Source organism: Protopterus annectens, chromosome 4.part0, assembly GCF_019279795.1.
Source record: "Protopterus annectens isolate FY-2018-M chromosome 4.part0, PAN1.0, whole genome shotgun sequence".
Lineage (NCBI taxonomy): Eukaryota > Metazoa > Chordata > Ceratodontiformes > Protopteridae > Protopterus > Protopterus annectens.
Window position 1 is genome coordinate 563942577 of NC_056733.1, and position 23817 is coordinate 563966393.

Here is a 23817-nt window from a genome sequence, read left to right on the forward strand (position 1 = left end):
GCGGACAGGTGATCCACTGTGGCGACCCCCTTACTGGGAAAAGCCGAAAGAAAAAGTAGTAGTCTTTTGTTCCTTTCCTTCTAGGTATACCCTAGGGAATGTAATGGCTAAACTTCCCATAAGCATACACATTTTTGCTTCCAGCCCTTAACTGCAAGGTAGATTTTTACAATGGTGAATTTATATCTGTGATGGTATCCTTTTCTGTGCCCCATTTTCTCTTCACTACCTACCTTTCATTGTTCTCCTTTTATGGCCCATCTTTTCCATATTTCCCCAAGAATTGTTGATTTTTGCCTTTGGAAAATCAATTGTATACTAACCGAAGTCTCTGTTCAGGGACTTTGTTTTTTTCTTTCATATGTCCAGTCAAGGAGTGCTGCTGTGCCTAAAAGTCTCTATTTCATCTGCTCTTTAGCCATCCCTTCTCTGTGTTTTAGCCTTATAAGTGCTTGTTCTGTTTTTTTTCTTTTACCTTACCATTAGCACTGTGATTATGCTATTTACTTAGACATAATGTCTTTCTGTCCTTTATCAGTATTTTCAGGTGTGTGTAATTAGGTTTACATTTCAGTTTCTTATACCCATCTTTGCGTGTTAGTAGGAGAACCACTAATGTCCATCCTGATCACTGTTGCAGTATTCTTTTCTGGTGGGGTATCTTGCCATGTATAGCCTAACATCCGTCCAGTATACCAAAGCTTTTACACCTTCCAGGCTTAATACATCAGACGTATGTCCTACATGCAAGACATAAGGTACATATGTGATGTGCAGGTGCCTAATCCTCGGAACTTCTTTGCTGCTAGTCCACACTCAACTTCTGAATTTGGTCTGTATGCTGTTCACTGTTGTGGTTCTCCTACCAAGCCTGTTGCAGATGAGTGTCCCATTGGGGTTCCCTCTTTTCATTTTTTTCCTCCTTGTTTGTTTTCATGTCATCCAGGAAGGGGAAAGTGGGAGGCAGATTCCCGTAAAGACGGACACAAGAAGTGCCTTTTTTGTTTGGGTGCTACACCTGACCATACTCTAATGTCAGTCAGGCATTTGTCCGTAAGACACTCTGCAGCCATTGTTTTTTCAGGTAAATAGAAAAGGAAGACCAGCATCTGAAGGTATTGACCAAGGTTCCTCTGGCCAAATCTGCCCACCCCCAAGTTCAGCCGCCTCTTAAGAAAAAAAGCTAAAAGAGCTTGTACTGAATCTGCTGCTGTCCAGCCTTCACTGGACATCTCCCTCAGGTTGGATGAAGAACCCAAGGACTGGCCGGGGCTGACACCATTTCCCTCTGTAGTGACACAGTTGGAGACCAACACAGAGCTGCCTACTTCCACATCCACTAAGGTTGTGCATACATCTGGTACAGATGTGGAGGGAGAACCAAGGCTGATTATATCTGAAGAGCCTATGGGTATTTCTGAAATTTTTAATTAGGGGGAAGAGGAGTGGTGCCCTCCTTGAATCCAGGCAGGGCTTTGAGCCTCTTAGATTTGTTAAGGCAGGTGTTCCTTAAAATAGAAACAGAAAACAAAACATGGGGCTACTGTAGGTAAGGATCATTGCAAAGACTGGCAGGACTTTGCTCAAGGACTGTTTAATGCCCTCAGGCTCTGAATCTCCCACAAAGATGGTCTATCCCTGCTGCTGCTGCTCCTCCCTGGTCATCCATGCCATCTAAGAGACATGGGGATTCTGATTCTTCTAATGAGAAGTTGGGCTGTGCTAAAGAATCCTTAGCATATTCCTCACAAATACACTTTCCTTTGGCTTTGGAGTCTGCTGAAAAGGATTCTTTGTCCCCTGATTCAAGTGGATTACAGGCTGTATTTCATTGATGCATCACCAAAGAGGCTTAGATTTGCCTTGTCCACATAGAGCCCATTCTACCAGAGCAGTGTCAACTTTAGCTGCTTTTTCTTCCAGATCTTCAATTGGTGACATTTGTGCTGCAGCCACTTGGTCCATGGTACATACCTTTGTTTCACATTACAAACTGGACATTATCTCTAGAAGCCGAGCGTCCTTTGGTTCAACAGTGCCCTGGCATATCCTTCCATGAAAGCCACCCAAGATTTATGTAGCTGGGTACTTTAACCCTGTGGTGAGGAAGAACGAAAAGGACAACATCAGATTTAAAAAGTTATGTACTACCATAACTTTGCTCTCTGTTGTCCATTTTCATTCTTCCTCACCTTCTCCCAGTCCATTCCTCTGGTTCTTGGTTTGAGCCTCTTCAGGAAATGTGGTACCACCTTTGCTTCTGTAAACTCTATGCTATTGAGGTTAGATGTATGACTGTTAATGCAGCAAACTTGATCTGAAGAGTTGGGGATTCCCTAGGAGGTTATGGATAAAGGGCGGAGCATGAGGCACAGATCGGAAGTCTTGAATAATGTGGCCGACTCCGATCCTAGACCCAGTGATGATGAAGAATGAAAATGGACAACACAAATACCAAGTTTTGTTAAGTACATAACTTTTAAATAACTATGTCCAGTTTTCTTTTCTTTAACGCAAGGCATCACTTTTTTAATGAATACATCAACAATATTCATTAGCTTCTGTAACAGGCTTAATGAAAGAAAAAAAATGAAAAAAATCACATCACTTCCCCTCCCCGTCTTCCCTCCCTCCACACTTTCCTATTTTCCATTATAATCCTTCTGGAGTATCCTGTTTTCTTTCTTTTGTAAGTAACCTATCCCTAGTTGTTTCTGTTGTTCTGTTTTCGTATCCACACTCTTACTACAAAAGCATGTGTTAATAGTCACTTATTCTTCTACCCTTTTGAATTTGTGAATGCTGAGACGACTTTTCCTTTATTCCATTCCTGCAGTACATTACCAATGGGTACTGTAGCCCACAGGTGGCCATCAGAATTCCTGTGTACCTTTACTCCATTTCCCCTGGTGACTAGATTTGTCCACAAAATAGTAATTTTCGTAGGTCTTTAGTTAAGCATCCAATTCTCTTATCTTCTGCCTCATCTTTTAGAGAAGCCCTTTTTCTTCAGCCCTATGAAAACACTGCTGACCCCATCTCTGAGTTCTCCATTTTCAGTTTCTGCTGGTAATCCTTCATTTACAGGCAAGGGTGGTCATAATCTTCCTTTCTAAAAGCTAGGCCCAAGGAAAATGTATAGGGACAACTCGACATGTTTTTCTGTGTGAGTTAGTTCAAAGGTTTAGATCCTTTTGCTGTAGTCCTGCAATGTCACAGATGTTTGTTTGAATAACTTAAGCCAGCCTTAAAACTATTTGGCTGCCACTTCTGATGTTCAAGCCAAGATTCAAATTAATTGGCTTTGTTACGCGTATGTAACGTCTTCATCTGAGGCACATTTTGTTGACTTCTCCACTGGGTGATCCAGTAACTTCTTGGGTTTTATAAATTTTTGTGGAAAAGTTGACTTGGACTCCTTTTGAACCTGCAAGTACAACAGGCTTTGTTTCTTGCTATAAAGACTTTCCGTGGCAGCCATTACATTAGCAAGTAGGATTTCTGAAATACTTGTCCTCTGTGCCAAACTACCTTATTTGGTTTTCCATCAATACAGTTTTTGTTACGATGAACCCTACTTTAAGCTTAAATCTACAGCTGAGATTAGATTTAAATTGGTGCTTACATTTTTCCCCAATGCTTCCTGTCTTTAGTCCTACTTGCTACACTGTTTGGATAGTCGTAACCCTTTAAGATAATATTTAGACTGAACCAAGTCCATATGTAATTTATATATTGACATTTTATTACCTGGAAACTCCAATCAGGTAGAAGCCTATTTTCAGGGCAGGCCTTTGGGGAAAAGCTCCAAATTATTAACAATAAATCTGATGTCTAGTTCATTTGGCCCCACTTTTGGGTCTATGGATCTGATCTCTGATCTGACTTGGCCACTTCTCAAGACTTACAATCTGAGCCTCAAGTTTTTCCCTCTCACATAATGCCCCACTCCTCCTCGCCTCAGATCTCATTTGCCGCCTTCCAGCTCAGATACAATTCCGTAGCCTCAGCAGAGATGAGCGATTCTTTCCTATTTCATTGCGTCTATTTTGCTTTTTCTGTAACAAATCTCTTCTTAACTAGTATTAATATTATTTATCTTTTTGTCTTTCCTTCCCTCCCTTTTAGCTAGGTTTTTCACTGGCACTAGGTTTGTCTGCCCCTCCCCCCTTCAAATTTTCTTCTGTAACTGTTGATTCCTTTTTTTTCTTTAACTGTTTTATAAAAAAACTTTCCAGGTATCATTACTTTCTCTGTGGTAGAGTTAGTGTAAACTGTTTGGGTCAGCTTATCTTTAGTGTGTGTGTGTGTGTGTGTGTGTGTGTGTGTGTGTGTGTGTGTGTGTGTGTGTGTGTGTGTGTGTGTGTGTGTGTGTGTGTGTGTTCACATGCGCTAACTCTTGCTTTTCAGCATGTCTGACAAACCTGCAGGTTTTAAAAGTTGTACCTTTTGTGGGCATAAGATTCCCCAATCGGACGCCGGCAAGAGTTGTGTATATTGTCTTGGGCTGGGACATTCAGAGGTTGATTGGATGTTGACTGTGATATCTGTATGACTTTCAATCCCAGTGGCCTTGCCGATTGAAATAAGCTGATTTTGAGAGGTCCGACCTCTGGAGCTCAAACTCCTGCTTCTAAGAAGCTTAAGAGCTGTGCCCCCTCAGCATCCCTGGGGTCCACGTGTTCTGTGCCAGAAAAATGTCAGAAATTATTGGATCTTCCTGATCTGTGCACCTTTTTGGATCCGAGAAGTTCCTTTAAGATCAGAATGCTGTCCGATCCTCGGCGTTCAGGTCCAAGCAGCTCCTCAGATCATTTGTACGTTATTCGGATCCAGAGCTCCCCATCTCTAGGTGAATCCTCTTTGGGTTTTAAGTACTCTGATTTGAGGTCCTAGAGTCATACTCTGTCGGAGCAATTCTCCTTTTCCAGCCCCGACCGCTCTGACCAGCCTGTCCCTGGTCAAGTCTACCCATGCTTCAGCCTTGTCAAGATCCTCTTGGCTGTCGCATTCAGATATGGACAGGATGATGCAGGGTTTTCTCAAAGCCCAGATTCAGTTGGGGATTTTGCCATCTCCATTCCATGCAGAATCATTGAGGTCTCCAACTCCCATACTACAGTCTCCAATTCTGATTCAACCTCTGGTTTCAGAACTTCAGGATTTGACTTTTCCAAATGGGCTACTGTCAGAGAGAAGAATTTGTTTTTCTTTGACCCCAGCAGTGGCCCAGACTAGCTCCACTCTGATGCCCTCGGAGCTGAGCATGTCCCGGACCTGAGACATTGGTGCCGACTCCTCAGGGTTGGTCTCAGCTGTGACTCTTTAGGAGTCATCTATGCCCCTAGGGGCTTTGTCCCTTGACAGTTCGAGCCTGGTGCTATCTGGAGGCATTGGATCCGGGATCTTCCTTCTCTTCCTTGATAGTTCCAGCTGCAAGGGAGAGGAGAGGAGCTTCCCCAGGTTCATCTGCCTTTCAGGTGGCAGGGAGGACTTTCTCTAGACCACGAGAAGCAGTCCCTCATCCCCAGGATCCTACCCAGTCTCCCTGTGATCCGAGCTTTGCGCCCATTCATCCTGTCTGTAGTGTGATTGGATCCGTAGAGCCAGTAGTGAGGCAGAATGAAATTGGACAACAACACAGGTGCCAAGTTAGGTAAGTACATAACTTCTGTTTTACAATCTTCAAAACTAAAAACAAAGTCATCTGCCGTTTAAATAATTATAATTTAGAGATGATATAAAAACATTGGTTAAGAATCAATACAAGTTGTATGACGATCATTTAATATTTATAGACATTTTAGACAGTTTGTAGAAAAATTAAAGGTAAATTGGCCTAATAGAAACAGGAATTACTGTCTGTATATTTTAACTGTGGAGCTTTTCTCCCCAGGCCTCCGCTGAAAATGGACCTACGTCCAGTTGGAGACTCCCGGTCAACAAATGTAAATAAGTAAATAAGTGAAGTGAGGGGAAAAACAGGTTTATGGTAAATTTTTAAAACACACATTTTGCTTTCGTTTAGGGCTCTGGGCCATACAGTTTCTAAACTATGCCTTCCTGGATGGCTATTTGCATGATTTGTACCACATTTTAAGTATGTCACTAAGTTACTAAGGCTGTACTCAACAACTTTAAGAAAAGCAGCCCTTGACATTTGTTCTGTGTCTGCATCGTGTTTCCATAACATCTTTGGAAATGATTACAAGCTGGATCTCATTTTCACATGCATATCTCCCTTTGAAGTTACCATTATCAAGGGTATTTTCTCCTGGGGATTTACCCAAGAGAGAGGGAGTTTTGGGATGCTGTCGTACAAGTTATTGAGGATGGGCCCACCCTAATCAGATGAGTTACATACTTAGAATAACAGTAGATCTGTAAGAGTAGGTCCTCTAATGATTTCCCTTGGATATGAAGGTGTTCTATGCCTTGTGTTTAACACCGCTAACTTTAGAACTGGGAAAAGGTTTGGGTTGTAGAGCTTTCCTGCATCCTGCTATAGTCCAGTGAGTTACTGAGGATGGTCCTCACTCTTGCACATCTCTTGTAATGGTAACTGTACAATTTCCATTTTTTTTTTTTACTGATGACCATTCATTCTCTTTTTGATTGAGGTTCTCACCACAGTGTTCACATTCATGCTTGAGTTCATAGGTTGATACTAGGCTATCTGCCCTAGGGCATTTACAAGCCTAGCCAGAGTGTGTTTGGCTTTCGCCACCCTTCTTAGATTAGTTGACTGTGCCTCTGTATAGTAGGTCACAGAAGATGGCCCATTTAAGGTTAGTTTACCGGGCCTCTGTCTAGCAGTGACAAAGAAGAGATCCCAAGGGTAAACCTACGATCTCCCATCCAAACGTCAAGATTCTTCTTGAGGGTCATTGAGGGGCTCTGTCTGACATTGATTGGGATTTTGTTCCAGAGTGAGGGTAGCCTGTGGGATATGAATCTGTCCCTCCAGCATGTTCTATTTATTTCTGTGTTGAGGTTTAAGTCACTGGAGCGTGTAGTTCTGATGGATTTGGATTTCTTGAGGTGGAGCATGTCCATTAATTCTGGGTTGGACATGGCTTTATACATCAGGCACAGATCGCCTCTGAGTAGGCGGTAAGCAACTGAGTAGAGCTGGAGTTTCTTTAGCCTAACTGCGTAGGGCATCTGTTTGAGTCTCTTGAGCCTCTTGGTGAGGTACTTTTGGGGTGTTTCTAGTTGTAGCAGGTGTCTGGTAAGGTACATCCCAAATGGGGCATTGTATTCAATTATGGGCCTGATGAGTGATGAGTAGAGGGGCACAATGACCTCTCTTGATCTCGATGTGAACCCCTTCGTGATAAGGTGGGCTATATAGGAATGTCTTTCTAACCACTTTGCAATCTCTCCTTTGACAATCACATTGCCAATCTACTTGGGTCCCCAAATCTCTAATTACTTCCGTACTTAATGGATTACCACCTATGTGGTAATTTGTGGCACTTTGTTTTTCCCAAAGGGGATGACTATGCACTTTTTGGCATTTAGCTTTAGGCAATGGCTCTGGCACCAGTTATTCATCTCTGTGAGACCTTTTTGGAGGATGCTTGTGTCAGCCGGCGAGTCAATTATGGCCCCCAGTTTGCAGTCATCTGCAAACTTTGTCAGCCATAGTCCCCCTGTGTTAGCCTGTACCTCAGAGAGATGTATACTGAACAAGAGAGGTCCCAGGAATGAGCCTTGTGGGACGCCACTTGTAACTGGTTTAGAGTCTGACATGGCACCTGCAATTCTGACCATGTGGGTTCTATCCCTAAGCCAGTTTGCAACCCATCTTGTGACATAGGGGTTGGTATTTAAGCTGGTGAGCTTATTTATGATGCCCGAGTGGGGTGTTGTGTCGAAGGCTTTTGCAAGGTCAAGGTAGGCTGTGTGGACTACCTTCCCTTCGTCTATGGCCTTGGTGACTGTTTCAAAGAAATTGACCAGGTTCAAGAGGCAAGATCTGCCCTTAACAAAGCCGAATTGGGTAGGATCCAGTGTTTGGAGGTTCCCAATGTCTTTGTTTGAGTTCCATGATGATACGCTCCATAGCTTTGCAGACCAGGCTAGTTAGGCTTATAGGGTGATAGTTTCAGGGGTCCATTGTGGCACCACCTTTATGGAGTGGGACCACAGTTGCTGTACGCCATTCTTTGGGTACATATCCTGTTGTAAGGCTGTGACTGAACAGTGATTTTAAGTGAGGGTTCAGTTCTTCTTGGAGCTCATGTAAAACACAGCCCGGGACACCGTCTGGTCCCATTGATGCTGTGTTTTGTGCTTTGGAGAGGGCAGCTCTCACCTGTGCATCTGTGATGTCAGGGAGGCTACACTCTGTTGGGATAGTCATTTGCTCATTTGGTGGGTGGGGGGGGGGGGTTTGTACTGAACCTGTCTGCCAGGATGTTGGCAATGTTTGTGGGTTCAGTGTATTTTTTGTCATTTTGCACTAACTCAGAGCATATCTGGGAGTTTCCACCCAGGTTTCTGACATAACTAAAGAAAGCCTTGTGATTATCTTTAGCGTCTTGTGCAATTTTTCTTTCAAAGCTAGCCTTAGATGATTTTATGAGGGATCATAGTTTCTTGCTAGTACTGATCAGAGTTGCCTTCCCTTTCAGGGATTTTGCTCTATCATGTAGTAGCTTCCTCCTTCTGTTGTACAGCTTATTTATGGCTGGGGTCCACCAGACAGGTCTCCTGCCTTTGGAGGAGTGTGTCTTGGTTTTATTTGGGATAGTACGATCCATGCATTCCTGTAGGTATCCATAGAATGCGTTTGTAAAGGATTCTCCGGTTTGGGCCGTATTTTCCACTGGCCCTGGGGCTTTGAAGGATTCCACCTCGGTTTTGAGAAGTGGGAAGTTTGCTTTTGAGAAGTTTTTGACCGTGGTTTCCTTTGCTGGGGGTGGGGACGGGATATGCATGTCCATAATGATTAATTTATGGTCAGATCTTACCACTGAGGGTATACCTCTGGTATGAACATAGAGTCCCCATGTTGGTGATGATCAGGTCCAATATGTTTTCCCCTCTTGTGGGAGTGGTGACCAGTTGTTCCATAGCATTTGAGTTTATAAATTCTAGGAACTGTTGGGCTAGGGTGTTGGGGGCTTGAGTAGTGCTCCCAGTCTATGTTTGGGTAGTTAGTCACCCAATATAATGGGGTTTGGAGAGACCTTCATATTCTCCAGTGTCTTCAGGAAAGCCGAGTGGGGTTCCTGAGTTTGGGAGGGTGGTCTGTAGTAGGCTACAAACTGGAAGGCAGTTTTGCCCACTGTTAGTTGCACATGGATGGTCTCTGATGCTTCGTGCAGTGTCACTAGCCTGGAGGTATGAGTATCTTTGATCAATATGGATACTCCCCCTCCTCTTGTGGTTCGGTCCGAGTTTTGGGACCAAAAAGCATGGTATGAGGTATAGTCTGGTAGTGCTGGGTGCTCTCGGGAGCCTTGAACCAGGTTTCTGTTACTGCACAGATATCGATATTCCCCATACTGAGGAGAGCCTCGAGTGCGTGCATCTTGAGGTTTAGACTTCTGGCATTGAGCAGCATTACCCTTAGTTTCTTTTTCCTTGTGTTGTCTAAGGAGGTAGGTTTGTCTTTTGAGCCTTGCCTAAAAAAGGCACTATGGGGGTGGCAAGAGCCTTGGCCAGTATTTGAAAACCCAGGGGTGACGGGTGCAAGCCGTCCCTAGCGAAGCAACATGGCTTGTCAAGCATGTCATCCCAGGCTGACACACTGGATCCCCTTTGAGTGACACCAATACTTTAGCCAATTGTTGAAATTGATCATTTTGTCTTTATACTGTGGTATCATTCTTGGCGAGGGTAAGATGCTACTCGAGGTCAGGGTCATACCGGCCTGGGCCACATGATCAGAGTGTTCCTCTGTCTATTTTCATGTAATCCAGGGAGGTACGTCTCGGGTCATTCACACCAGCATGGACAATGACAGTCATATTTGTACTTGCTTTGGAGTGACCTGAGTGCTTGTGTTATGTGGCGGATCCTGGCACCCGACAGGCAGCTTACAGTGACTTTCTCCTTGTTCAGCCTGGTGAGAGGGACGTCAGTGTGTCTGACAATAGTCACCTATTACAAGTGTATTAGGTGTGTTGTTTAGCCTTAAGGGCTGTGACTGTGTGGCACACTGACTTTGTGAACTATGTGATACGTGGGTATTGTTGTGGGGTAGCAGTTGCTTGGATGTCTGCTTTGGAGATCTCTGTTGCTTGGGCAGATTTTTATTTAGAGCCTCCGAGTATGTTTTTGTGTGTTTTGTGTTTGGTTTGCTGTTGCGATAGGTCTATGTGAGACTGTATTTGTGGTGTGTGTGATTACCTTCTCCTCCAGACTGACTGTGCCAGTACTATGCTGAGAGAGCTCAGCCTCCAGTTTGTTTTTTTTTTTTTTTTTTTAAAAGGTATTTTAAAATTTTTCATAAATGTATTACTGTGGTGCTTTTTTGTGTTTGCTGTTCTGTAGAAAGTTTTCCATTGCCAACAGATATTTTTTATTGATCTGCATCCTGGCATGTGTCTTCTTTGTTTGTAGTGCGGTTTATGGCATTGTTTTGTAATGTGTAGCATATTTTATCACCATAATCCAGTAGTCCAGTCCATGAATCCGCCTGTTTCACACTTAATGCATAAGTACTTTTGCAAAAACAGTCTGTCCCTACAACGTATTGCTTTATACACTCTTCTTCCTCATTTGTGTTTCATATTCAAGGTAAACCCATCAAAACTCCATAGCAAAAACTAATACACCAATATCATGCCTCCCATCCTTTGTTGTAGTGATGTGTCCAAGTTCTTTTAGGCTTTGTCCCTCACCCTTTGTCCATTGCAGAAATTTCTGGTGGTCTTCACCAGGGCACCTTGTAACAGCTTGATTTCACACTCCCTAAATTGTCTGCAGAAGTGACCCCATTAAGTACTCAAGGTATGGCCTAACCTTTGTTGGATACTGGAAACATTACTACTTTGTGTCTTTAATCTAGAATGTAGATCCTAGCATTGCCTAGCCAGTTTCCCTCTTTGTGCTCATTTGGTTATAGATTGGCCTTACCCATCCCATCAGTAATTATATGTTACATTTAATGAGAATAACTGGGATCGTACCATAGATAATTTGAGAGGACCCATGCATGGGATAAAGCATCTAGGAGCTGTATCTATCCATTAGAAGTACTGTGTGCAATCCTGGGGTAAATTTTCTGTTTCCCATCTATAGATCTAAATTGCATTTGAAAATGGACAGGGGATGACCTTTGTTTTATGTGGATGTGAAGTCTGTTTTCTCTATAAGATGCATCTGAAATGAGCACCGAAACCAGTATTTGTACCTGCTGTTCTTTAGTAATTATTTATTTATTTATTTTACATTTGTTGACTGGGCTAGTCTAACTTGGATATATGTCCATTTTCAGTAGAGGCCCGGGGAGAGAAGCTCCAATACAGGCAATAGTATCATAACATACAATATATGCAATAGAAGGAAGTTACATTAAATTATTTTAGATCGGACAAAAACATGTGTACAGAGTCGCCTATAAAAACTTTAGATAACATATAATACAAAAAAGAAAAAAAAAACAAAGAATTTGTACTTTATATCAGAGGCCTGGTTACAGTTATACAAACTTATGCTTACTTACAGTACAGTAGAGGGTGAGTACTTTTAGAGTAAGTAAATCTTGAACAGTGCTGAGAGGAAGTCTCCTTTAATACCAAGTAGTGGTTAGCTTTCTAGTTGCAACAGATATGCATCATAGAACAGTAGAGCAGATAAGTAAAGGGAGATAGGGAATAAGATGTTTGTCATGGTTAGAGCAGGGACATAGCCAGTGTGTTTTGAAAAGCAATGTAGAAGAAAGTGATGAGAATTCATTAGGAAGCTGGTTCCAGGTTTTTCCCACTGTGTTAGAGAATAGTGAGTCCCCAGCCTTGTTGTTAGATTTAGTAGTGGAAACTAGAAGCTTATTAGATGAGCGTAGTGTTGCCAGATTTTTGTATGGGGTAATCAGACCTAGTGAGGATTGGAGTATTCTTAGGGTGGTAGAGTGTCTCTTTGGTGATAGTAAGTTGTTGTCAAAGTAGTTGGTTCTGCAGTACTAACCATCCCAGCTGTTTAAGGTTGTGATGGGTTCTAAAAGGGGAGCCAGTGGCAAATCTGGCAATGTTGTTATAGCTGGTTGCAAGTTTGCTAAGGTTGTTTTTAGATAGGTTGGTATAAATGGCAGAGGCATAAAACAAGGTAGAGAGATGAGGATTACTTCACATATTTCTGGCAACATAACTCTTAACCATAACCACATCTCTTGCATTTCAGCCGTACTGTAATTTAGTACTTTAGCGATGGTCCTGGCTCCCTGGGACAAGTGCGAGACATGAAATAGTAGTAGAGTGGTAATTGCAATTTGGCAATGCAAACAAAAAATGGTAAATTTCAAAACTCACCCTTGTACTACTAAAGCATTTTGTGGGGGATGGGCTTCTAACCTGTCTATACCCACTGATTTTGGGGACTACACCCCCGACCCCCTGCTGTTTGCAGATGTGCATACTGCTTCACAGAAAATACCTGAGAGTATTCCCCTTCTATCATCTCACACTTTTGTGTTTTCCTCCTGTTTGAACTTGAAGTGCTACTGAGTGGGTGGTTATCCTAATGCTGTATTTAATGATCCCAGTGTTGATAATGACAAGTACTACTTTCCAGTTACTATTTTACAAAATATTCTTACCTCACATATTTACTGCTACTGGCTAATACCATGGTGCCTGGTAAAGTCTGTAGGCGGGAGCATTAACAACATTAGGTACGTTTTATGTAATACATTTCCTGATAAATTAAGTGTGCAAATCATCTTCCTCTGTTTAACAGAGAAAACCTTATTTTATGGATCATTGCGACCGCGTCCTAACCTTCCAATAGGTCATTAGACCTGTTGCCCTGATAACGGAAAAGTACCTGTTTTTTTCTCTCACATTCTTGCTGCTACAGTAGTACAAGCAGTACCACACTTGCTATCTTCCATTCCTTGAACCTGTTCTCTGCCGGGTGATATGATGAATAATTGTCAGATGCTCATCCAACGCACTGGCTAGACACCTGAGAACCCTGGGGAAAGCAGCTTATCAGGCCTGTAAACATCCTTTCTTAAACCATTCACTTTTGTTGGTGTCTTTGAATATCTCTGCATCTTTTTCCAGTCTGCCTTTCTGTTTTCCTATGTAGTATCCTTTGCAGTGTGGCATAATTACAGGTCATTGACGCATTGAGAGAAAAGTGGCCTTGGTAAGAAAATGTAATATCGTGGTGAGTTTCACTGCTTTATGTAAGACCGCTGAGTACTTTTCGTGAATTTTCTCCTTTTCCTTCTTGAAGTTCAGTTGTGGAATTGGTAGAAAATTTTATGAGCGTCTGAGGAGGAGGGAACCCCCCCCCCCCAGCAGAATTTTTTGTGTGTTTTAGCATTTTTGACTCACAGGAGTTCATATTCTTTTCAGAAACCAATGAGTCAAAACAGTGTGCTTTGATCACTGATAGGTTAATCTCTTGCAATTCCTAAGCAGTAATTGGCATGTTTTCCCTCCATCTGTAAATTACAGCTTCTTGAAGAAAATTTAAATTTATAATTTGGAAGTAGAATTTTGTATAAAGTTGCCTAGTTGTGGAGGTGACCCAAAGAGGTTAGATGGTGGCTAAAATATAAATGAGAAACTGGCATGTACTACATGGCTTGTTATACTTCACCTACACTACAGGTTCAGTGAGGTGTCGTTTATACTTCACTTCATTGCTAAGTAGGACCGCCTTGTTAACCATTTGATCTGAAGTAGGTACTTCATTTGTCAGCAACCTTTGGGTATCGGATCCGATCTCGGATCCGAGCCAGCAACTTATTTCACAGCTATAAGATCCGAGCTCCTAGCTCCTCCCCTTACCCATAATCCCCTGCCAACCCTGACTGACCAAAGATCTAGTTTGCCGCACTTAGTGAAAGCAGCTAGATTCAGAGCTCCTAGTCTGGTCAGATAAGTCTTTCAACTTATTGTAATTATTGTTATATTTTTTTATTAAAAGGTTGAGTGTGTTTAGGTTTCCCCTTATTTTAGTCCTAAAATCTTATTTTTTTAGTGTAATTTCCTCCCCTCCCCTCGCTGGTGCGTAGTTTTTGTGTGGGTCGGTGTGTGTTTGGGGCCTTGAGTGAGTGAGTTTGCTTTTTTGTACTAGCATAATGTCAGAGGCCCCAAAACCTCCAAATGCACCGAGTGTGGTCATAAGCTTTCACCAGCGGATGGCCACACTCGGTGTGTTCGGTGCCTTGGGGTTGAACACCTCTCCTCAGGGTGTACTATCTGCGTGGCGTTCAACCCCAGGGCACTGAAAGAACTGAGGTCGAAGCTGATCCTGGCGGGACTTTTGCCCCCGGATTCGGCTTCGGCCTCCGGTGCTCCCGTGGCCTCACCCCAGTCCTTGGTGGCGGCCACTCCTGCCTCTCTCCCCCGGCCGGGACTCAAACTCCCGCTGCGGCGCCAGAGGAGAGGGAGGCCAGGAGGGAGAAAAGGAGGGAGAAGCACCACAAGCGGCGGGCCGAGGCCTCCGCTTCGGCCCCCCCGGCTAAGCTGGCTTCTCCCTCCACGGCTTCCAGGTCTCCTCCTCTGCTCCGGTCCCCATGCTTCTCACCGGGACCCGAGGAGGAGGAGACCCGATCTCCGTCGAGGTCATCGAGGCGACACTCCCGTCCTGCCTCTGTGGCCTCGTCGAGATCCACTTATAGCCTGTCGGATGCGGACTTAGACCGGATGATGCGAAGGTTCATCCAGGCCCAGCTGCAGATGGGAGTGCTCCTACCCCCCTAACGCCTTTTTTTGCCCCGATAGCTCCTTCTCCAACCCGCTTCCCGGGTTCGGAGTGCCCGGAGCTGGACAGCGTTGGAGCCGTGGGTGGGTCGGCGCAGACAGTACTTGGTACTTCGGCTCCGACCTTTCCCTCGAGTTTGTCGGGTCCATCCTTGTCGGATCCGAGCTCTCAGAGCCGTGGGCTGAGCTTCGGATCTGAGGGATTCAGTGTGCCTTCGGCTCCATCCAGGTCGGAGCACATGTCCTTCGGATCAGATGGTCTCAGCACCAGTTCCGATCCCCTCATCGGATCCGAGTGGGAGTCAGCTCTTGGATCTGAGAGAGAGCGACTCTCCCTCGGCCTTTGATGCTGTGGAGAGGGCTCTGTTGAGTGCATCCGGACCCCCGGCCCTTGCCTTGTCTCCATCCTGCACTCCCTCTCGGCTGGGTCTGGCTTCCATCAGCCGGCCACAGGGACAGCCTGCTTCGATGTCTCAGGTCGTTCCTCTGGAACAAGACGTTGCTGGTGAGACTTCCTCGGACAGCCCCCCCGAGGATGTTCCTCATAAGCGGAAGTGTAAGAGGAGGCATGTGGACTCCCCTGAATCCTTAACAGAAGACACTGACTTGGGTGAAGGGGAAGGCTCCCCAAGGTCACCCCCCGAGGATGTCTCCTTTGGAGACGTCATGGAAATGCTTAGGATTAGGGGGGGGTGGTCTGCCCCCAAGGCTTCCTCCGAGTCCGTGTTCCTGGAGGTGTTCGAAGCAGGCCCATCTACCTCTTGGGTGTCCCCTCCAGCCGACCCCCTGGTGGACCTTATTACCACCAGGGCGTGGAAGGAGCCGGACACTGTGGAGCCAGTTCCCAAGTGCCCCGATAGGATTCTGAGCCCCCCTTCAGAGAGGTCCCACTGGAGAAAGGGTCCCCCCCGTAGATGCCATGTTGGTGGCGGCAGCCACCAAGAGGGAATTAGCTCAGGAAAGCCCCTCGGTCCATCCACTGAGCAAAGAGTCCTGCTCGATGGATCGCCTAGGGAAGCGGGTCTTTTGTTCAGCGACCTTCTCAGTAAGGTCCCGGAACTACATGGCACACATTATTAGGATGCAGCGAGACCTTATCAAAGAGTATGCTGCCCCCCCCCCCCCCAGAGTCCATGTCGGTGGAGGACAAACAGTTGTACTCCACTCGCATGGCCACTCTAAGATCTATATCGAATACCTCTATGCGGCTTTTGTCCCATGCCACAGAGGGAGCCGCTAGAGCCAGCGGAGCAGGCCTAGTCATGAGATGCCAGGCCTGGCTCCAACATTGTGACTTCGTGGAACCCTTCAAGGCGTCATTTGCGAATGCCCCCTTTGATGGTTCTGCCTTATTTGGCAAGACCGTTCGCAAGACTTTAGTCCAGAGCGAAAAGCATGGGAAGATGTCTGCCGTCTTGAGTCCGCTTCTCTGCTCCCCAGAGGTCCTTCTCCAAGAACCAAAAGGGACAGAAGAAGATGTGGTTCCGGAAATCGCAACATTCCCAGCCTGCTCTGGACAACCAGTCCTTCCGTGGCAGAGGAGGACAGGGAGGACGCCGCCCTAGAGGCAGAGGGGGCCCGAAGAATTTTGGGTCCAGAAAAATCTTCTCTGATCGGCCCACGCAGCAACCCTAAGGGGTTGCCCGACTGATCCACTCTGGAGGCAGTCGGGGGGCATTTCTCGAGGCACCTGCGAATCCATCACATCAGATCGCTGGGTGCTTCGTATCATATCCAGAGGTTACCAAATTCCCCTGTATCATGTCCCCAAACTCAGAAACCTCCCCGATGTACCACCCGATCAGAGGGAGGTAGCAGCTGCAGAGATTCAGCAGCTCCTAGAAAAAAGAGCCATCCAACCCGTCCCCCCAGACCAGCGTGGATTAGCTTTTTACTCCAGGTTCTTTCTGGTGCCAAAAAAGACGGGGGACTTGAGACCAATTCTCGACCTCTCTTTTTTGAACCTGTCAGTAACCAAACAAAAATTCCGGATGGTCACTCTTCAATCCATCCTCCCCCTATTGCGGGAGAACGACTGGATGTGCTCAATAGACCTCAAGGATGCGTACTTCCACATTCTGATGGACAGACTATCCAGGAGGTTCCTCCGCTTCCAGCTGGGAGACGGTCACTACAAGTTCAGGATCTTTCCCTTTGGCCTCACCACAGCCCCCAGGGTGTTGACCAAAGTATTAGCAGTGATAGCGGCCCACCTGAGACTCCAGGGAATGCAGACCGCCCCGACAAGGCATCTACTTTGCTCATCCAGGGACTACTTCCTCCGGCTTGCTCCCCAGCTGGGCATCACTATCAACATGGACAAATCCTCTCTTGCTCCGACTCAGGTGATAGTTTATAGGGGCCAAGTTGGATACGAGAAACCGTCTAGCATTCCTGACTGCGGAACGACTACAAAACCTGAGGCTTCATGTGTGGGCCATCCTCCAATTAGATGCTCCACTTGCGGAATTGGTCCTGAGGGCTTTAGGCTCCATAGCGGCGGCAATCACTCTTCTGCCATTGGCTCGTCTGAATATAAGGGTCCTGCAATGGACCCTTCAAGTCCAGTGCTCCTTTCTACATTACTCCCTAAGCCATCCTATTTCCCTCAGCAGGGCTTGCAGGAGGGCTCTCTTATGGTGGCTCCAATCTCGGGATCTCCATACGGGACGTCCCTTCTCCACGCCTCCTCCCCTTGCCACAGTGACCACGGACGCCTCTCGCCTCGGGTGGGGGGGGGCATTACTCAGGCAGGACGGTCTAAGGCACGTGGAACGACAGAGACCTCTTTGCATATCAATGTCCAGGAGATGAGGGCGGTGCTGTTGGCGTTGCAAGCACTTCAGAACCTTCTTTCTGTAGGAACTATTGCGATCCAGATGGACAACATGTCAGTTGTCTGGTACATCAACAAACAGGGGGGAACCAGGTCCTATCCTCTCTGTTGAGAGGCCATGAGAGTGTGGGAATGGGCGATCTCCACCAACCGCTTTCTTATTGCAGCGCACATTCCGGGACGATCCAACATACTGCCGGACAGACTCGGCCGCACCATTCTTTCCCCTTACTAGTGGTCTCTCAATCCCCAGGTAGCGAAGCGGATTTTTGCCGATTGGGGGCAACCCTGTTGTGATCCCTTCACTTCTCCCTCAAATACGAAATGCAACAGTTACTTCGCTCTAATTCCCCCCTTCGGGGAACCCCCGCGAGACGCTCTGGTACATGCTTGGCCTCCCGGTCTACTTTATGCTTACCCACCTCTACCCCTGATGCTGAAACTCATACAGAAAGCCAGTCGGTTGGGGAGCAGAATGATCCTCATTGCCCCATTCTGGCCAAGTCAAACGTGGTTCCCTTACCTGTGGTCTCACCTGGTAAATCCTCCTTGAATTCTGGATCCCATACCGGATCTAATATCTCATCCCCTAGGTCTCCTGATCCCGAATCTGGACAACCTCAAGTTGACAGCTTGGCTGCTCCAGTTCCACTCCTAGTCAGGACTCCCGGAATCTCTTCCCCAGTTAAAGCCATCCTAGTAGCAGCACACAAACCTTCCACTAGAAAGGTCTACCGTAGTAAGTGGAAGCGTTTCTCCATCTGGGCGGAGAATCATAACTTAGATCCCTTCACAGCACTGTTGACGGCTGTGTTGGATCTCCTTACAGGTCTATTTCATCATGGGGCTTGCTGCTCTACGGTCAAGGTTCAACTGGCAGCTATTTCTCATTACCATGTGGGACATGAGTCAGGTCCTTTGATTATGGCAAAATTGTGTAAAACCTTTCTCAAGGGTACCTTCCTGCTCAGACCTCCTGTCAAGGAAATTGTACCCCCTTGGGATTTATCACTAGTCCTACAGGACTTAACAACTCCCCTGTTTGAACCTGCTGCTTTGGTTGATCTTAAGTACCTACCTTGGAAAACGGCGTTCCTTGTCGCTATTACTTCAGCGAAAAGAGTTTCTGAGCTTCAGGCCCTTTGTGTAAAACCCCCGTACTTGGCCTTTCACCAGGATAGAGTGTACCTCAGGACCAATCCCTCATTTCTTCCCAAGGTGGTTTCAGAGGCTAATATCAACCAATCCATTAACCTGCCAGTCTTTTTTCCTAACTATCAGAACAAAGGAGAATACAAATTGCATTCGTTAGATGTGCATAGACAACTGCGCTTCTACATTCATAGGACTGCTGGTCATAGACAATCCGACCAGTTTATCTCCTTTGCCAAATTTAACTTGGGTAATCACGATGGATCTCTGTGTATTCTATTGGCCTATGAAAGTTCTGGGAGGCCCGTACCTCAGGGAGTTCATGCACATTCTACTCACTCTATATCTACCTCTGCTGCCTTTAGGTCTAGAGCGTCTTTAGATGATCTTTGCTCCACAGCCACTTGGGCCTCATCTCATACCTTTATCAACCATTATAAGCTGGACGTTATCTCCAGAGGGAGAACATCCTTTGGCTCCGCAGTGCTCCGGAACATCCTTCCATGATGGCCGCCCAAGATCCAGGTAGCTGGGGACTCTGTCCCAAAGGTTGCTGAGAAATGAAGTACCTTCTTCAGATTAAGAAGTTATGTACTCACCATAACATTCCATCTGAGTAGGTAACTTCATTTGTCTGCAACCACCCCCCCCCTTCCCCCGACCTTCAGAATTTTAGTTCCTAGATGTCCTTCTAGTCCCCTTCGGGACGTATTTAGCCTTTTAGCTGCTTGTATGAGGGCAAACTTGATCTGAGGTCAGTCAGGGTTGGCAGGGGATTATGGGTAAGGGGAGGAGCTAGGAGCTTGGATCTTATAGCTGTGAAATAAGTTGCCGGCTCGGATCCGAGATCGGATCTGATACCCAAAGGTTGCAGACAAATGAAGTTACCTACTCAGATGGAACGTTATGGTGAGTACATAACTTCTTATTTCCAGTTATGAATGTTGCATATTAGAGCACTAAATTGTCAGTTGTAGGCAAAGAAGAAATATTAATAGTGAATACATTTTTGTGTAGTAGAAAGCTGCAAGTATGGGCAGCTTTCTGTTAAAGGATAGATGTCAGAACTAGCATTAACAGTGCTCTTGTATGTAGCTAGAATCTAAGTGAAGGGCATCCTTGCAAGTTTTCAAAATGTTTAATTGCACACTTAATGCTGACTGCATTTTGTGGTAATTTCTATTTTCCAGATCCTCACTGGGCTTCAACAAATCGGGGCACTTTGATCTGTGATGAATGTTGCAGTGTGCATCGAAGTCTTGGACGTCATATATCACAAGTCAGACACCTATCCCATACAGCATGGCCTCCCACATTATTGCAGGTATGACTGCCAGTCTGAAATAATTTTCTTGCTTTTCTTTTTAATTCCTTGTCCAGTTGTCTAGTATGATGTTCATTGACATGATATAGTGTGCCTTTTATACATAAGGAAATGAACAGACTGTATTTAAGGTGCTGCATTGATAATATTTTGTAAAACAACCCCCAATAGAGAAAGATCAGTACTATGTAACATAGTGTTAAAGCTGTAAGCTATTCATAAGCTTTATCGGGTAGTCTGGGATTGGTTATTACAGACTACATCTGTGTAGTATGACAAAACAAGTCACTTAACCAGACTAGTGCTCCCATGTCATCCCTGAAGAGAATAAGCTTGTGTCTGCTGGACCATCTTACCAGATGAATTAGAGAGTAAATTAAAATTCACTTGTAAATGAGGCAACAATGTAGTTACAGTTTTGATCTGAGTTTAGTAAAATTAAGGAATGGTGAATTTAGAGGTGAATGGGAAGCATATTTAATTTTTTTTTTCAGATGGTCCAGACATTGTATAGTAATGGAGCCAACTCGATATGGGAACATTGTTTGCTGGACCCAACATCAGCAATGAGCGTCAGACGCAAGGCAAATCCTCAAGACAAAGTGCAGTAAGTAAAATATTTTTATAATAAATGTGAAATAAAGTCTTTATGGAAAAGGTGGTCCTAGAAATTCAAGTAATTCTGATGGTGTCTTTTGTGTGCAAAATGGAATTGATGTAGTGACATAATGTTTACTGTTCTGTCTTGGAGGATAAAGCCTAAGATGGGATGTATTTTATTTATATATTACTTAACTGGTTAACTAAATTGGCAGCATGTTTTTCTGAGCATGTTCAGCCATGTCCATGGTCAATTTGGCAGTTTAAAATGTCCATATTGTATTATTCAGTGCCCAAAAAGTGTTGTTCGGAGAGCAAGAGTTTAAGTATACAGGAAGCATACAGTACATATTAGTAGTTAAAGAATTACATGAGATAACAAGAATTAGTTATTTTCAGAGAGGAACAATAGATTCTTATTATGATATTGATAAATGAAATTTGCACAATTTTCAGGAGTGCATAGCATCAAGATTGTTCTGTAATAAGTTGTACAAAATATGCAGTTGTTTGATGTGAAGTTTAAGCCAGTGTTAGGGCAGCAAAACTTTTATTCCCTGGATGGAAATGTAATCAGTTCCACTTAAAATGTGGCTAATTATGGGAGTCTTCTGATCTTTTGCGTTTATTAGTTTAGGCTGCCAGTGCAAGTTTTGAGAAAGCTTTTTCACCTGTTTTAAATAAGTATAGTCTAGACAGCAGCATTATATTTTCTGTAGATGAGCAAAAGGAATTACTGGTGTGTCGCATTTTATGTGCTAGTGATAATTAGGAGCAGTTTAGTTAATTTGTATGTGAGGCAGTTAAACAGAGTGGCTCTAGCAGTTACTGGCAATCAGTGTTGCATTTTGCACTGAGAAATAGTAATGTTGTTGTTCGTGTTTCACTGTTGCAGTCATCACATTTGGGTTATCCCTGCCAGGGTAGCCCTCAGTTGGCCCGAATACCAGAGGCTTAGTATTTCTGTCTCGGTTGCTGTCGCTCCAGGACTGATGTCAGTTGGTCAGTGGTATAAAATAAGGCAGCCAACGCCATTACATCAGTCTTTCTTGTCGAGGAGCCCGAAGCAGAAGCAGTTTGCACAAGTGCTGGTTGGCCTCTACCTGAGTTTTTTGTTTCCAAATTGAAGTTGAAGTCTTCTAAAGCTAAGTACCCCATTGGGGATCCTTTTTTCTTGCTCTAACCGATGTCAGAAAAAGTTGACATGTATCTCGCCTCTGGAAAGCAAATACCACACCAAGACTTTCATTCTTACTGCGTCACTTGCTTAGGCCCAGACCACGACGTCCACTGCTGTCGCTTTTGTGCTTTGTTCAACGCCAGTACTATACGTCCGCAGGCCCTTATTGTAGCTAGATATTTTCGCTCCCCTCTAATTCCGTTATGGCTTTGGTAAGCCATCCGACAGCAGATCTTCCAAAAAAACATAAGGATGAAGACAGAGACAGACTGCACATGTCCAAAACTGCCGGCGACGCTTCCGTTAAGCTAATCGTCAGTTCTCCGGTCCTCAGTGAGGTGCCCACTTCTGTGGATTCACAGGCCGCTACCGAAACCCTTTCAGAGTCCGGAATGCCGTGAGACTCTTCGACTAAGGATCCTGCGGATGTCTGTATGTTGGATGGGTTTGGAGCCGCTGAGCAGGCACCGGCTACCGAGGAAGTACTTTGCACTACCGATTCTCGGCACAGACTGATGACTTCTTTCGTGTCTGCAGTTCTTTCGAAAACTACTGAGTTTCTAAGGCCCAGGGTACAAACCACACCCAAAAAAATGACATCCAAGCTCAGGCACCTGCTTCCTTTCCTCAGTCTCAAATGCTTAAAATGGTGGAAGACCTTATAATGCTTATCAGGGGAAGCCAGGCTACCCCTTCCAAAAGAAAGAGATTTGTCCCCAGTAGTTTTATCTGAACAGAAGTCCGATGAGACTGATGCATCTGAATATGAAGATATGCAACCCCTCTCTGCTTATGAGGATTCTGATGCAAAGGAATCAATCCCTTCAGTCTCTCCACCCGAGGACTTTTCCTTTGGGGAAACCCTACATACTTTAAGGGACCATTTCCAATGGGAATGTCAGGACTACCCTTGGTCAAAAAAAAAAGAAACTTGGGGAATTCTTAGGTCTTCCACAGCACAGACCTCTGGCCATCCCTCCTGTCCTGGATGTTGTGGATGATGTTTCTATGGAATCCAGTTTGACTCCTGACACCCTCCCTCCTGCTCCCAGAAAACTTGACTGGTACTGTAAGAGTCTCTGACTCTCACAAATTTATTTTCAAAAATCCTACTGCTGACCCCGAGATTTTCTCAAGGACCTAAAGGAATTAAAGCAACTTCTGCTAAGAATCCCACCCCCTCAGATAGGGATTCCCAAGCATTAGACCAATGGGGTAAAAAAGTATACACCTCTGCTACTCTTACTATTAGAGCACTAAATTGTCAGGTTCATATGTTGAAATGTCAGCAACATACTATGTAACTAGTCAAACAAAAAATATCTTCTTTTCCTGGTTGTGCAGAAAATAGAGTTACAAGAGTTAATGCATTCTGCAAGTCAAGTAACTAAGCACACCTTACAATGTGGTTTTGACGCCCTAGAAGCATTTTGCAGGGCAGCAGTCAAGGTTTGTCCTTACAAGGCATGCTTGGCTTAAGGAACAACCCTTGCCAGACCATGTCAAATCCAAATTATTGGACGCACCCTTGCACAAAGACAACATATTTGGCACCAAGGCAGAGGAGGTCTTGAAAAAATGGAAGAAAAGGCTAAATCTATGCAGACAGTTAGACTTCTTGCAGGTCCAGCCACCAAGGTTCAGTAGGCATTGCCCTTCCAAGCACTGGTCCTTTCCTGCCCCCTCCAGGTCAGCTCAGCCCAGACCCCAGAGAAGCAGCCCCCCCCCCACAGACAATAGCCCCAGGGCATGCAGAGATCTAAGCAATGGAGCGCCTCTTCTTCAAAACCAGGGAGTGCTAAGCCACCTCCTCATAGTAAGAACTCACAATGAC

General features: G+C 45.0%; 1 protein-coding gene across 7 annotated transcripts in view; it reads left to right on the plus strand.

Moving 5' to 3' along the window:
- GIT2 (GIT ArfGAP 2) overlaps positions 1-23817 on the plus strand; it is a 1410467-nt gene that overhangs the window by 144149 nt on the left and 1242501 nt on the right. For all 7 annotated transcript variants that reach the window (XM_044068490.1, XM_044068492.1, XM_044068493.1 and 4 more), the window contains exons 2-3: positions 20070-20203; positions 20698-20810. In XM_044068490.1, coding sequence (XP_043924425.1) covers positions 20070-20203; positions 20698-20810 — 247 coding nt within the window. The remainder of the gene's footprint in view (positions 1-20069; positions 20204-20697; positions 20811-23817) is intronic.